At 37.3% G+C, this 16,857-nt stretch overlaps 1 protein-coding gene across 10 annotated transcripts in view; it reads right to left on the reverse strand.

Moving 5' to 3' along the window:
* Positions 1–16,857, reverse strand: part of LIN54 (lin-54 DREAM MuvB core complex component) — a 67,066-nt gene that overhangs the window by 31,313 nt on the left and 18,896 nt on the right. For 9 of the 10 annotated variants that reach the window (XM_041758196.1, XM_041758189.1, XM_041758188.1 and 6 more), the window contains exon 4: positions 9,898–10,040. The exons of the other annotated variant lie outside the window; for it this stretch is intronic. In XM_041758196.1, coding sequence (XP_041614130.1) covers positions 9,898–10,040 — 143 coding nt within the window. The remainder of the gene's footprint in view (positions 1–9,897; positions 10,041–16,857) is intronic. 10 annotated transcript variants of the gene reach the window in all.

Raw genomic sequence — 16,857 nt, forward strand, 5'->3', positions numbered from 1 at the left:
TCTAATTCACACCCATACAAAACCTTAGCTCAGGGATGCCTTCTTAAATCATCCTGTGTTGAATCTCTTGCATAGGATCTTGTGCCACCATGAGTCTTTTCATGGTTTTGCAACTTTATATATTTGTATAATTATTTCCTTCATTTCTATCACACTGTCTCCCATAACCTCCATAGACTTTAGGCCCACACTTCTATTTTTGCTTTCCCTTGTTTCACAACAGGGGAAATGCCCTAACATATAGTAGGCATTGATTATGTATCTGTGTAAATGGTGGTGAATGAAGGAATAACCAGGAGTTAACTCTCTTTAGTTTCAAACCATCTTATCTGTACCATACAACCAAGCACCTATTTCATCATTCAAAATTGTTTAATATGCATTCCATTTTGTGCGCCCAGCCACTGTAAGCTCCTCTATAGTTCCCATAGCCTCAGCACAGGGAACACACTGACCTCAATAAATACTGATAGCCACTGAGAAACACACAATGGAAGAGTATCTCTCATTATTGTTTAGGTTCCCAGTTTCCTGACTAATGTCAATTACCTACATTAATGTAGCACTCTTATGTTATATATAGAATGATTATGCTACAGGCTACTTCCTGCTAACTAAAATCCATAGTCTCTTCTACTTCCTAGACATATAGCCAATCATATTTCCTAGCCTCCCTTGTTAAGGTGAGACCACGCAACCCAGTTTTAGCTAGTGAAGTAAATGGATGCATATTTCCAGGTCTGGGTCATAAAAAAGCCTCTCACATGCATTTTTCCATGTCTTTTCCCTTCCAGTTGGCTAGAATAGAGATAACCTTCAGGGAGACTGAGAACATCATTTTACTGTAATTTCGGGCCTATTATAAATATTTCAAATGTATCTAGATAAACAAGGCACCTATCATTTGACAGATTTTGGTTTAAAGAAGTCTTTTTAAAAGATTTTTATTTGAGACAGAGAGTGAGAGAGAGCACAGGCAGGGAGGAGAGGAAGAAACAGGCCCCCCACTGGCAGGGAGCCAACATGGGGCTCAATCCCAGGACCCAGGGATCATGACCTGACCCAAAGACAGATGCTTACCTGACTGAGCCACCCAGGTGCCTCTCAAGACTGTTATTTTTTTAAAAAATTTGTTTACCAAAACCTGTCAAATGATAGGTGCCTTATTTATCTAGATACATTCAAAAACAATCAGGAAAAAAGTGTTTAACTTCCATCAATGACAACAATGTTTTTATCTTAACAGAGATTTGGGTTGCATAGATATATGCATTTCATCTGAACTTATCTAATGATACCTTTAAGATTTGCATATTTCAGCATACATAAATTTCACCTTAAATGAAAAACCTCTGAACAGTGAATTCTAGTTAGTGGTATGCTTGATAAAACATTTGGGGGATCCCTGGGTGGCGCAGCGGTTTGGCGCCTGCCTTTGGCCCAGGGTGCGATCCCTGGGATCGAATCCCACATCGGGCTACCGGTGCATGGAGCCTGCTTCTCCCTCTGCCTGTGTCTCTGCCTCTCTCTCTCTCTGTGACTATCATAAATAAATAAAAAAATTAAAAAAAAAAAAAAAACATTTGGGAAGAAGTATACTGGACATGTACAACTTACTTTGAAATGCATTTTAAAAAGGTGATTAATGGATATTGGGACAGATAGATAAATGGCAAAGCAACTATGGTAAAATGTTGAATCTAGAATTTAATTATAAAAACTTCAGAGAATTCTTCTAAGCTAGAAGACCCAAAAGTAGGAAGAGTTCAAGAAGTTATACACTGGTCATAGAAATCAGAGAAGTAAGAAACTTTTCTTTTTAAACCTTTTCTTAAACTACCCATACATACATAGTTTATGCTCTGAAATTTCTCACATGGCAGTCGGCATCCTAAACGGCTAGGTGATGGTTCAATTATTTACCACAGGCAAGGCAAATAGGACAGATTTGTTTGCCAAATAAGAGCCAAAAAATAACAGCACTCCCCGGGGTTGAAGAGCAAAACTGACAAGAAGTCTATGTAAGGTGTATTCAATGATACCCAGGATATTTGCATAAACTCTCAAAAGTAGAGAGTAAGATATTTTGAAGATGCATTCACATTCAACATAAAGACATTAAGGGGGGAAAACGGTAGCTGTTAACATTACATAAAGTATGATGGGGCCTTACATTTTAGGATATTTATTTACCCTTAAACCAAATTAGTGAGAAAGAAAGGGTTACTAGGTTTCTAACCTCTTGTTTCTTTGATCCAATTTTCCAGAACCCAAGGTCTGGAAACTTTTATATTTCTTGAGCTTCATTTATCTAAAAGTTCCCTATCCTGAAATCTTTCTGATCAGATTTGAAATGAATCAACAGCCTGGCTTCAGTCTTTGTTCTAAGTCACCTACCTTTAATAGAATATGGTTTCCCCTGCCCCAGATTCATAAGCTTAAAAATCCAAATTTCTTTTTAAATGCTCCAAGAGGCATTCCAGCAATAAAATGAGAGGGAGTCTAAAAGATGATCTAGATGTTTTGACCATCAGATAAGAACTTTAAAATAACTAAGTTATTTTATATATTAGCAGACTTAGTGGGAAAGTAAGACAACATAAAATGAACTGTGGGGAACTGCAGCAGAGAGATGGGAACTGGAAGAAGGAGTCAAATGGAAATGCTAGAAATTTAAAAAATACAATTATCAGAGATGAAGAAGTCCTTCATTGGGCCCAGTTAGTAAGCTCCACAGAAATGAGGAAGAAATCAATGCATTTAAAGACATGTCAGTAGAAATTTCCCCAATTGAAACATAAAGAAAACAAAGTGGGACAGGAAAAACAGAAGAATATCTAGAGCTGTGGAACTGTTATCAGTCTAACGTTTTTGTTTTGTTTTTCTTTTTAAAAGATTTATTTATTTATTCAGTCAGAGAGAGCGAGAGAGAGGCAGAGACACAGGCAGAGGGAGAAGCAGGCTCCGTGCAGGAAGCCCGATGTGGGACTCGATCCTGGGTCTCCAGGATCACACCCTGGGCTGCAGGCAGCGCTAAACTGCTGCGCCACCAGGGCTGCCCCAGTCTAACGTTTTTGAAACTAGAGTTCTAGAATGAGAAGATAGAAAAGATAAGGCAGAAGAAATATTTGAAGAGATAACAGCCAAAAGTTTTCAAAAAATAAGACAATAAATTATACATCTGAGATGGTTCAAAATCAAGATAAATATGTACCTAAAAAAAGAAAACAATAACACAGCACACATATGGATACATAACAGTCAAACCACAGAAATCCAAATATAGAGAGGAAATCTTGAAAGCAGGTAGGAAAAAAAAGACATTACATATACAAAGGAAGAAAAAACAGGAATTAGAGCATTACAAGAAGTAATGCCAAAAACTATGCAATCTAGAAGTCAACAGGGTGGCATTTTTAAAGCACTGGTGGAAAAGTGTCAACCCAGAATTTTTTATCCAATGAAAATATATTTCAAAGTTAATGCAAAATAAGACTTTTTCAGGCAATATAAAAGCTGAGACAATCTTTTGTCAGCAGGATTTCCCTTAAAAGAAATTTTAATTTTCCTAAGAAAATTAAGCTTTACTAAAGAAAGTTGTTTTTTAAGATTTTATTTATTTATTTGAGAGAGAGAGCAAGCATGTACCTGAGTGGAGGGAGGAGCAAAGGGAGAGGGACAAGCAGACTCCCAATGTGGGGCTTGATCTCAAGACCCAAGATCATGACCCAAGCTGAAATCAAGAGTTGGCTGCTCAACCGACAGAGCCAGGCACCCTTCCTAAAGAAAGTTCTTCAGGGGGGAGTCAGATACCAAACTAAGATTGGGGCCTATACAAAGGAAGGAAGTATGTTAAGATACAGTTAAAATGAAAATAAAGGACTTGGTTTTCTTATTTTTAATTGTTTTTAAAGGTAATTTTGTGTAAAGCAAAAACAAAAAAAGGCATCATGGAGTTCATAACATGTAAAAGTAAAATGTTTAACAATGACAGCATAGGGGATCCCTGGGTGGTGCAGTGGTTTGGCGCTTGCCTTTGGCCCAGGGCGCGATCCTAGAGACCCGGGATCGAATCCCACATCGGGCTCCCGGTGCATGGAGCCTGTTTCTCCCTCTGCCTATGTCTCTGCCTCTCTCCCTGTCTCTCTGTGACTATCATAAATAAATAAAAATTAAAAAAAAAAACAAAAAAAAAAAACAATGACAGCATAAAGGATTGAAGAACTGGGAGTACTCAACTGTAAGATCTTCACTCTACATAAAGTGACATAAATATAAAGGTAGACTGCAATAAATCAAATCATATTAGACTCTAGAGAAACCAATATTTTAAAAGCTTAAACTATAATAAGCCAATAGTAGAGGTAAAATAGAATCACAAAAACTATTCAATTCACCTAAAAGGAGACAGAAAAACAGTAAAAAAACCAAACCAACCAAAAGGATGATGAGACAAAGAGAAAATAACTAGTAAGATACAAGATTTAAATCCAATCAGATGAATAATTTATTTTAATTTATATTATTTAATATTAAATAAAAATGGTCTAGAATATTGATTTTTATATTGACAATGCATCTACCTAACCATCTTGCTAAATTTATGTATATATGCATTATACATTAATTCTAGTTCAATAGATTATTAAATTTTACATGTATATAACATAATATGTAACTTATGACAATTTATTACTTTCTTTTGAAGCCCTATGCAATTTATTTCTTTTTCTTGCAATACTGCATTAACACAGACCTGCAATAGAAATGAACAAGTGTGGGAAGTGGATATGCTTGTGCAACACTGCACCATAACATGAAGTTTGATGTATTGTCTCCCTTTTCAAATTATGAAAGTATCCTTCTGTTTTTATTGTTTGAGGTATTTTTAATCAAAATGGAGGCTGGCTAACATCAGGATTTTCCTACATGTGTTGAGATGTATAAATTTGTAAAATTATTCTTTTTTCCTATTAATATTATGAATGTTAAATCACAGTGCATTTCTGAAATAAATCCAAATATGCCATGAAAAAAACAGTATTTAAAGAGTAAGATTACAGGACAAAAAAACATATTAAATGTTAGAAAGTAGAAGAGAACAGCATTGCTAAAACCTAAAGCAAGAATAAGGTAAACCACGTAGAATCGTATTTTCATTGGTTTAGTACTTATTTACATGTCTAATAAATACTTTAGAGAACTAAGGATTACTTTAGAAAATAAATATAATGGAAGAAGTACAACACCAGACAACTATAGTATCAAGTAAATTGAGAAAACATCAGATATGCCTGACTTCCCACTACAAACCTGGTAACTTAGTTTCAAAGATGGAGAAGAAAGTGACAATGGTCTGCAGGGTGTAATGAGAAGCAAAGATGACATGTAGTCCTGCCCCCTCCACTGTAGGCCCAGTGGCCTAAGGGCTAAAGGAGAAAAAATGGCCATCATTTAAGAGGTCTGCTGGGGAAGCAGTATCCTAGGGGAGGGTAATAAAAAGGCTGAGGATTTAGGGTATTATTTTGATAATGAACTCCAGGGAGAGCACAGAGGAAGGAGTTCAAGAGTAGGGGACATGTGGGAACATGGATAGAAGATATTGATAGCCTTAAGGAGACTAGATGTGGGAGATAAAAGGGGATGTAGGAGTCTGGGCCTTTGGATGGTACCCCTTGTAAACAGGGATAAATAAAGAAAGAAGTCCTGGTTATTCAAGGCAGACGGTGATCAGATTATGAATGTTGGCAAGTAGGAAACAGTGGACACTTAGGATTTTCTTTCGACCACTTTTGATCAATGGGGCAAATCCTTATTTTCAGTTTTTTCTTAAATGACTATCCTGACATTTGAAATTATAGCCCAATATCACTCTTGAAGTCATTTCATTTCCCCTTTCAGTATTTTTTAGTTTCTCCTACTACCTCTCTTACCATTGACTCCTTTTCTTCTACCAACTCTTAATATTTCTGTGGTTCCTGCTTTCATCCCTCTCTATACGCAACAGCATGCTCCCTGGCTGATTTCATCTATATGCATAGTTTTAGTCACTATATTCAACTTCCTTTTTTTTTTTTTTTAAGATTTTATTTATTTATTCATGAGAGACACAGAAAGAGACACAGGCAGAGGGAGGAGCAAGCGCCCTGCAAGGACTCCGATGTGGGACTCGATCCTGGACCCCAGGATCATGCCCTGACCCAAAGGCAGGCACTCAACTACTGAGCCACCCAGGCGTCCCTATATTCAACTTCCTAATGGACATCTTCCTTCAATAATCAGTGGGTACTTCGATGACCAACATCTCCAAGAACTAAACAATATATTTTTGCCCAAATCGGCTATTCTCTCTTTATTTCTTCTCCAGTTTAAGACAATAATGTGATTTTTTTCGAAGGCTGAGGACTACAAATGATAAACCCCCACACTCTATAAAGGAAGACAAAACATCCATGGCAGACTTACTGAGAGACAGCATCCCTATCATCCACCTCCTGCCTATTAAAAATGAAACAAAATAGATTAGAAATGGAAGTGAATTCATAAACAGAATGCTAAGGCTGTGTACCTCAGTAAGAGAACAAAAGCAGGGGCTCTCCAAGAAAGCCTCTGGGATAGACTGAGTGATAACTGTAAGAAGGGAAAACTGACATCGTAATTTTTGCCTGGCAACCTAGTATGATAAAGAAAGTGTGTGTGTGTATGTGTGTGTGTGTGTGTGTGTAAGAGAGAGAGAGAAAGAGAGAGGGAGAGAGATAAACTCTTAAAGCTCTTGGTCTAACCACACCAAAAATGAATGCAGTAAGAGAGCTCTTGGGAGAACCTGACACATACCCCCAGGAGTTCAGGACATATGTGAACAAAGAAACTGGTTCCGGCCTGGAGAATTCTGACAGCAAGACATTGGATGAAGCTGTCAAAATGGCAGAGCAAGAACATGGAGGATAGCAGTTAGTCAAGCTGCACTTCTACCACTGGGTTCTATAGGTTTCCTATTAGCCAAACAGATGCTGTGAAGGGCTAAAGCATCTTGATGAGCCAAAGACACGTACCCTGCTGTACGGGTACAGTACAGTACAGTAACAGGCTGTGGGGAAAACTACAGGAGGCAAGAGTGAGCCAGGAGAAAACTGCCAAAGATAGCCTGAGTGTGTATCACACTCCTGACAGAGAACTGGGCAATGCAGACATATCCACAGGGGTCTCCAAAAACTTTCCTAAACGTACAATTGTAAAAGTCCATACTTGGACACCTGTGACACTGGCATCTAGATTACAATCATCCTAGTCATTTAAAACTTTGTTCTTTCCTTCTAATCTTCCTTCCAATCAGAAGCCAAAAGCAGAAAGAAGGGAAAGGTAGAAGAGGGAAGAACCGGATTATACTCCTTTCTCCACTAAAACATGGTCCCAGAACCATGATTAGGTCTGAGTTGAAGAGAGAAGCTTTTAACTAGGTTTAACGTTTTGACTAGACTTTTCATACTTGTGATTATCACCAAAATGAGGCTTGTTCTTACAGTAAAAAATACCTTCTTGTCAAGAAGTAGGGAAGGAAGATCCAAGATATCATGGCTAAAATGGAGGATGAGAGAAAAACAAAGCTAGTTCCTATTTGTAGGTCATCAGGTACAGCCCATTTCCAGTCATACTACTCCACAGTGCCACCACCTACACTGTTACTCAAGTCAGGAATCTAGGAGTCATCCTAGATTCTTCCCCTCCTTAAGACCCTGACGTCCAGTCTTAAGTCTTAAAGTTCCTTTACCTATCTCTTCTTCCCAAGCCCCTTAGCTACCAGTCTAGCTCAAACATAAAGTACTATAATAATCTAACTTAGTGATTCTCTACCCTGACCCACACTTTAGAATTAAAAATATTAAAATACCTAGACCCCAGCCTTAGAGATCTTCATTCAAATAGAGTCAGGGTAGGACCCAGACATTAGTGTTTTCCAGGGGTCCCAGGGTACTTCAAAAGTTCAGCCAAGGTTGAGAATCACTAACCTAACTGGTCTCTCCCAGAACTCAGACTTACTTTCCTCTAAACTTTCTTTTTTTTTTTTCAAAGATAGAGGCATGGCTGAGTTTTTTTTTTTTTTTTTAATTTTTATTTATTTATGATAGTCACAGAGAGAGAGAGAGAGAGGCAGAGACACAGGCGGAGGGAGAAGCAGGCTCCATGCACCGGGAGCCCGATGTGGGACTCGATCCCGGGTCTCCAGGATCGCGCCCTGGGCCAAAGGCAGGCGCCAAACCACTGCGCCACCCAGGGATCCCTAAACTATCTTTCATAATGCCACAAGAATCATCTTTTTTTTTTTAATGCAAATCTCATATTATCCTAGAGTAGTGGTTTTCAATCCAGGATACCCATTGAAATCACTTAAAGAGCTCTTAAAAATCTTGATACCAGGACAAATTCCAGATCAATTAAAACAGTCTCTGGGGATAGGCACCAGGCATTCTCAAGTGATCCCAACGTGCAAACAAGGAAACCACTGCTCTAGAAGCAATGGAAAGCCATAGAAAGTCTTCAGAAACAATGCAATACAATGGGAACTCCCCTCAAGAGAATAAAACCTTCCATTTGACCTCAGTGTCCTCAGCTCTTACACTACTAAAGCAATGTAGTTGCCTCGAAGGGCATACACTTTTCCACTTTTGTGTAAAGTATTACCTCAATCCAGAAAGCTTCTTCTGCTCACCTATAGCTAAGACCCAAAACACCTTTAAGGTTTAGACCTTTCAAGACCAGCCTCAGTATAAACCTCCCTGACACACAGCAGAACTCATCAACCCACTTGTGACCATCATGATTCTATATGGCAATTCTGAATGTTCAAGTCTAACTTCCACATTGAAATGAAAAACTTGTCTTGTTCACACTTTTATCCCCAGTGCCCATCGCACAGCATATGGGAAGTACTCAAATATCTATTGATGTCAATCCATTTAAGTAAATAATGATTTTCTATTACTTTGCAGGTAGAATCTCATTTTAACAAACTGTAAGAGACATATTTATATAATGTATTCAAGTCTCATTAGAACAGAAACCAACAGTTATACTTTAAAAAAATGTAAAACAATTGTTTGTTCTATTTATGAATAATAATAAATTCAGTAAAAAGGCAGAATAAAGGGTAGTAAGTTTCCAGAATCACAAAGGCAGCATCTTATAGACAAGGGATGCTTAGCTTTCCACCTGATGATGTCCTTTAAAACAGAACTTTTCAAAATGTTATGCTGGTATAATGACATCTGTATGTTTTAGGAAAGTGAGCTAAGACTCCATACTTGACCTAAGAGTAAAATGATAGGTATTTTGCTACCTTACAATGAAAACAAATTATGAAAAGCTTTCAAATACTTTGAACTGTACTTAAGTCTAAAAACTCTGAGGATCTGGTTACCAGCATCTGAGAGCAATTTCTAGTAGTCTAGGTACTCTGTTACCCAGCAAAAGCTCAGATATCTATGAAACCCCAGACAGTTTCAGCAGAAAACAGTATTTTATCAAAATAATTATAATGTTACACTTAACATTTTATATTCATATAGTCACTACATATGTGACTTCCCAAAGAAAATAATTTTGTGCAAATATTAACTGAAGAACTGAATACATCATGTACCTCATTCAAAAGATTTCTGTTGTACCCACATTCATACGGGCCATGGAAATCATCTTAGCATGCAAAATTATTACTAGCTTACTATGTGTTTAGAGTAAGTTTTTTTTCTGCCATATATCCTTGATCACTAAATCTAGTATTCGATGAATGCCTATTACTTGTTTGGGAATATATGAAAACTGAAGCATCTAAAGTGACTAGTAAGAACATAAAGGCATTAACCACAACACTTGGCATTTGTGGCTTTTTTTTTTTTTTACCTTATTTGGCGATTTCAAAGGTGAGATGGCTATTTTATTTGGTGTCTGTGTTGTAGAATTTAAAGTTGATCCAATAACACCACTTTCAGATATTGTTATGGTCTTTGATGGAGTCCCAGGAGTAGACTGTGAAAGAACCCTACCTGCAAATGAGAGGCAGCACATCAGTTTGACTTTTTTCAATAATAATATAAAAATGTATGTGATGATGATCTACACTCATAAGGATTGTAGTATATATGTTCACTACTTCATATGTATCTAGGTATGAACTTAAACATTCAAGTGAGTCCCTAACAACTAATGTGAAACTGTCAGAAGGAAACAAAACAATGCTTCTTAGTAATACTTAGTATCCTAATACCACTTTATGTAAAATCCATGAAACACTTCTGCTCACATGCTCAATCCTGTTAACTTCTATCAGAAAATAGGCTCAGGACAACTATGCAACATGCCCTGGGTAACGCAATTCCTGAAAATTGAGCCTTGAATCCAAGTCTCGAAATTTAACCTCTGTACTATATATACTACAAGTGTCTTACTCTGAACTTAAACCATCCAGGATATAATGTAAAACCACATCTATCAAAGTTATCAGACTAACTTGAACACTGTTTGGTTTAATACTACTTGGTTTTAGACTGCCAAAAGGAAAAGAAAAAATTCTTCCTGGCCAGATTCCAATAGGAATGCAGGAATACTGTGTTCCCTTCTGGACAATCAATACCCATCAGGAAAAATGCAGAAAAACTATAGGGTATCTGGATGGCTTAGGAAAATGGGAATCATATCACAATAAGTTGAAACATTGGAAATATTTATCCTATGCAAGAGAGGAATACAAAGACATGACATATCTCCAAATTCATAAAAGACTGGGTGTGACCACTGTTAGTATTCTGGTTCTCTCCCATTCTAGGCACATGGTAGTACTGCACCAACTACACTTCCCCACGCGCTGTAATTAGGTTAGGGCCACGTGACAAGTTCTAGCTGATGAATTATGAGTAGAGGTGATATGTGTCATTCTGGGCCAGAACATTTACTGCCTATGCAAAACCATCCAAAGCTCTCTTTTCCTCTGCCACATCTGAGACGATGATCCCGCTGTCAGCCTGGGTCTTTGAGAGACCAGGATAAGACGAGCCCCCTTTCTAATCCACAATGGACTTATAGATAATCTTAGCAAGTATGAACAAAAAGTAAAATTTTTTAAACTTCTGAGATTTAGAGACTGTTTATTATGGCAGGAAAGTCAAGATTATCCTGCCTGATCCAGGCTGTCCAGTGGAAGGATTAGAGCCACTCTGTAGCACATCAGATGCACAGCACTAATGCAGAGAAACAGAAGTTTGAGCTCAGCAATAGGAAAGAACTTCTAACAGAAATTTCCAGTTGAAATGACTGTTTCACCACAAGTGAATTTTCAGTCACTGAAGGTGTTCCAAGCAGATGCTGTATAATCAAATCCACTGGCTAAAGAGGGAATTGAAGCACCTAAGAAAGAGAAAAGATAGCTAACTACATTATCTCTAAAGTCCCCTCTTAGAAGTTATGATTTAATTTATAGATATATCTAGAGATGAAAGGGGGAAAAAGAGAAGAAAGAAAGGACTTTCCTCTTTAGACAAAAATAGAGAACTAGCACTTAAGAGCTTCTGGATTGTTTTTTTCTGATAACTGTGCACAGTTATCAGCACAGTATATACAGTTTCTTTTTTAAAATCAAGGTTATCTGACATTTATCAATTTTTAAAATTTTTAAGTACAAAATTTTCAATTTCACGACATAATATAGTCATTAATGAATTTCAGTTGAGAGTTGCTTCTTTTTAACCTGAATTACATCATAACTAAATAACTCAATTCTACATAAACTAAATGAATCTACATCAAATATTTTTAGGCCACCTTAAAGTGTTGAACCTGCCTGAAGTAAAATGTTTGCTGGCTCTAGTTTCTTGTTTTTTTTTTTTTTTTGGCTCTAGTTTCTAAAATGAATACCTGTGGGATAAATCTGAAGCCCCAACAAATTACCAATGAAAACACAGTGCCATAAAATGCTCATCATTTATGGCTATTACAATAATTTCTCATTTGTTCAGCATTACATAGATTCAGAAAAAAGTTTCAGAACAAGTTAATATAGATGATCCTCAGTTCCCAGAAACAACTAATCCAGAAAAAGGTCACTTAAAAATGAATTAATTTAAAACAGGGACAAAATGGGGCGCTGGTTGGCTCTCAGTTGGTTAAGCATCTGCCTTCAGCTCAGGTCACTATCCCAGGGTCCTGGAATCGATTCCCACATTGGGCTCCCTGTTCTGCAAGGAGGCTGCTTCTCCCTCTCTTGCTCCCGTCTCTCTTTCAAATAAACAAATAAAATCCTTAAAAATAAATAAATAAAACAGGGACACAGATTTTATTTTAAATAAACAAAACTAAGCATAAAACTTCCACCTTTGTGGAGTGGTGCTTATATTTAACAAAAATCCAATTTGTAATTAAAACTACACTAACTCATCGGATCAAGTCTGGAGGAAAGAAGATTCTTCTAAAAATCTGTATGATAGCGCAATGACAGATTCTGTTTGATAGGCATAACATGATCATATTGAAGATCACCTCTGACAAAATATTTCAGGATTTTATCAATTTTCCAAAGAACCCTCAACACCTCTTTAAAAATCAAGTTATTCTTTTTTAGGAGCTTGCTTTTCATCCAGATAGCATCCCTCCTGATTATCTAATTTCCAAATCCCTATTTATCCTTAGCTCTGCAGACAGATTCAAGTAAGTATGCAAGTTATACAATTTCCCCTTGAAGTCAATATGCAAGGTATTTACACTCTGTTGTTGGCTGTTCTCCAAGAATCAAGAGACATACTCCAAAAAGATGGGGTTTGGGGAGCAGGCAGGCAGTTAGCTTATCTAAGCGAGGACTAATTCTGTAAGAGATTAGTGAATATTTTCATATTGATGAAGCTTGCTCCATTGTAGCAAACTTGTACCTCGGGAGCTCCAATAACAAGCACCTCTGTATCTCATTTAACCATCTGCCAAGCCTTCTGAAGTGTCTGGTATCAACATTTTATAGAAATCAGAAAAGCCAATAATTATTTGCCCAAGATCACAAAATCGATAGAAGGGCCAGGACTAAAACCCATGTTTACCAATAGTTCCTCCCACACCACCACACTGCTTCCATGACATACACATTCATTAAAAAATACACATTCACTGAACACATCTATGTGCCAGAAACTGTGCCAAGTCTGAAAAAATACAGATAAACAAGATAAAAGAAAAGAGCTACCACTAATGTAGTACATACACACAATGGAGTATTATTCAGCCTAAAAAAGGAATTCTTACATGCTACAACATAGATGAACTATGAAGACATTATGCTGAGTAAAATAAGCCAATTAGAAAAGAACATATACTGCATGATTCCACTATATGAGATACATAGAGTAATCAAATTGACAGAGACAAAAAGTCTCTGTTAGGAGTTGGTGGTGAGAGGGGAGGAATGGGCAGTTATTGATTAATAAATACAGAGATTATCTTTTGCAAGATGAAAAAAGTTCTGGAGATAGAAAGCAGTGATCGTGATGGTGGTATAACAGTGTGAATATATATAATGCCACTGAACAGTCCACTCAGAAAATGATTAAAATGCTATGTATGTTCTAACACAATTTATGTACATATATTTTATCACTATTCTTAAAATATAAATAAAATTTAAAAATTAGATAACAGAACAAAGCAAAAAATTATCACTAAGGAAAATTATAAATATAGTAGGGGAAATAGACAAGAAAACCAAGTATTATAATACAGCGTGACCAATGGAAATATTAAAAACCAATATGGAATTTATTTTTTTTAAAGATTTATTTATTTATTCATGATAGACATAGAGAGAGAGAGAGAGAGAGAGGCAGAGACACAGGAGGAGGGAGAAGCAAGCTCCATGCCGGGAGCCCGACATGGGACTCGATCCCGGAACCCCAGGATCGCGCCCTGGGCCAAAGGCAGGCACTAAACCGATGAGCCACCCAAGGATACCCCAATATGGAATTTAAAGAAGTCTAATTAAAGTTAAGAATTTAGTAGGTATAATTAAGTTCTATGGGAATACATGGGAGATGATGAGGGCAAGAGTATAGCAAAGAAAGGTATTTTAAGTAAGAGGAATAAAGCCAAAATCCTATGTCCTAAGAGAAGATAAATTAAATCACTCTAAGTATGGAACTGACAGGTGAAAATGAAAAGGTATGTATTTAATCAGAAATGTCTTTAATGTTAAGAAAGCACTCATATTTGAATTCAAATCTGACAGATTGAAGCCAAGAAATACATAAGAAATGTATACAGCCAAGAAAATCTTAGGCAAGGGTGTCCAGATCAGATCTGCATTTTAGAAAAATCACTTATATATAAACGTAAGTTTGTCTTGACTACAAGACAGAAAAAGATATCTATCTTCAATGAGAAGCCCAAAAGTCATTAAAAAACAATCTAAATGTACTTTGAAAAATCAATAGCTATAATAGAAAGATTATAGAGTCTCCTTGTGATTAAGAGAATTCACCAGGAAAGCTACTTCAGTGGTTTAAAATTTGGCTCATATGAATTTAAAAGTAGCCTTTTAAATAATGAACCAGTTGATAGTAGAAATTAGGGGATCCCTGGGTGGCGCAGCGGTTTGGCGCCTGCCTTTGGCCCAGGGCGCGATCCTGGAGACCCAGGATCGAATCCCACATCAGGCTCCCAGTGCATGGAGCCTGCTTCTCCCTCTGCCTATGTCTCTGCCTCTCTCTCTCTCTCTCTCTCTCTCTCTGTGACTATCATAAAATAAAAAAAAAATAAAAAAAAAAAGATAGTAGAAATTAGCTCTCAAACTGAACTTAATGCCAACAATTCTAATGAAATTTAACAGAAATATACGTATTTTGGTGGGGCCAATAAATCTGCCTATAATTAAAAGGTGTGCAAACAGGGGATTCCTGGGTGGCGCAGCAGTTTAGCGCCTGCCTTTGGCCCAGGGCGCGATCCTGGAGACACGGGATCAAATCCCACATCGGGCTCCGGTGCATGGAGCCTGCTTTCCCCCTCTGCCTATGTCTCTGCCTCTCTCTCTCTCTCTCTCTGTGTGTGTGACTATCATAAAAAAAAAAAAAAAAAAAAAAAAGGGCGTGCAAACACATGGTTTGGCGCCTGCCTTTTGCCCGGGGCACGATCCTGGAGACCGGGGATCGAATCCCACATCGGGCTCCTGGTGCATGGAGCCTGCTTCTCCCTCTGCCTGTGTCTCTGCCTCTCTCTCTCTCTCTGTGACTATCATAAATAAATAAAAATTAAAAAAAAAAAGACCCAGCAATGGCATCATCATAGTCAAATGTAAAAAACATGAAATATTGGCACTGACCAAATATTCATTCAGACATTTCTGCAAACACTACAACTATTTAGCATATATAATTTTCCTACATAATTAAAAAATTTAAGGGACTCTCTCAAACTCAATAGTAAAAAATACTGCATTGAGACATTCTTCTTGGTTAACCCTCTCCACCAAAACCTTCCAGAGGACTGGAAGGGGTCCCTTTTTCATAAATATATTCAAAACCTTCCTTACTTTCGGCCAACTGAAGCCCAATTCCTCAACCAGCTCCAAATCCAAACCTGTTCCAGTCTTTCTTCCGGGGTTATACCTGCCTCCCATGACAGCCTCAAGGCACCAGCCTCCTATAAACATTATAAATCTCTGCTGAAGGCCAAAAGAGAAATTTCATCACCAAACACTATCCTCAAATTACAATCTTTCTATGACCCCTTTCACTTGCTAAAATGAGAAGCCTCCCTATATACAATTCAAAACCTCAGGAAAATGACAAATCACTGCCACTGCCTTCAGAGCTGCCTCCTGTTACACTGTAAATTGATCAAAAACAGTAGTAGGTGGTTTTAACACATACCCCTTCCCATCCTCCTCCATGGTTAGTTAACATCTGAAGTACCCTCATCAAGAATACACATTCTAGGAATGGGTAATTAGCATTTAAAAGTCTCTAGACAAGTCTACCACCCAGAGGTACTTCCATAAGCCCTTAACACAATGGAAATTAGAAATGAGCTCCTAACCCGTGAAGAATCATGTTAGTATAGCTCTGAGTCATGTTAGTATAGCTCTGAATTAAAGACAAGTCTCCATGGCTGTCTGTCTCTAGAAGTACTGAGCTGCCTTCCAGGCAAGGAGTAAGAAGAGGGTTGGATGTAAGCTATTACAGAAGGAGAAAGGGGAAAAAAGAGTATCAAGGGTATTTGCACAGGAGTGGTAACTATGGGCCACGGATTCCATGTTGATTAAGGAAGAATCTGTAGACAGGAAGCAGGTCATTATTAATGAGAAAACAGAAAGGTTAATGGATCATAGATTTCAAAGTCAAAGAACTCTTAGATTGAGGATATAAAGGCAGATAAACTGAAGAGAATGAAATACTCAAAGTCAAGATTTTAAGTGTTCCAGTTACTGGTGATGACAAATTTTGAAGTATATAATAAAAGAGAATTGGATCTCACTAAGGAACTTGCTGGTAAATACACCTAAAATTCTGTTATCACTTAAGTAATTACTATCATTGTAACAATTTTCTGTTCATAGAAAACTGTATATAAAGCATATTAGCACACTGAAACCAAAAATTCAAACAGAAACCATGAAATACTATACTCTTCTGTGTATTAATTTAAAACTATTAAACTTAACTACATGTGCTCTAGAGACAAACTGCCTGGGTTCAAATCCCAGTTTGACCATTTACTAGCTGAGTAGCCTTCATTTCCACACTGGCAAAATGGGACTGCTATTAGTACCTACATCACAGGATTGCCCAGAGACTATTTAAGTCACCATATGTAAAAAGCTAAGAATAGTGCAAGATA

Source organism: Vulpes lagopus, chromosome 6 (genome assembly GCF_018345385.1).
Source record: "Vulpes lagopus strain Blue_001 chromosome 6, ASM1834538v1, whole genome shotgun sequence".
NCBI classification, from domain to species: Eukaryota; Metazoa; Chordata; class Mammalia; order Carnivora; family Canidae; genus Vulpes; species Vulpes lagopus.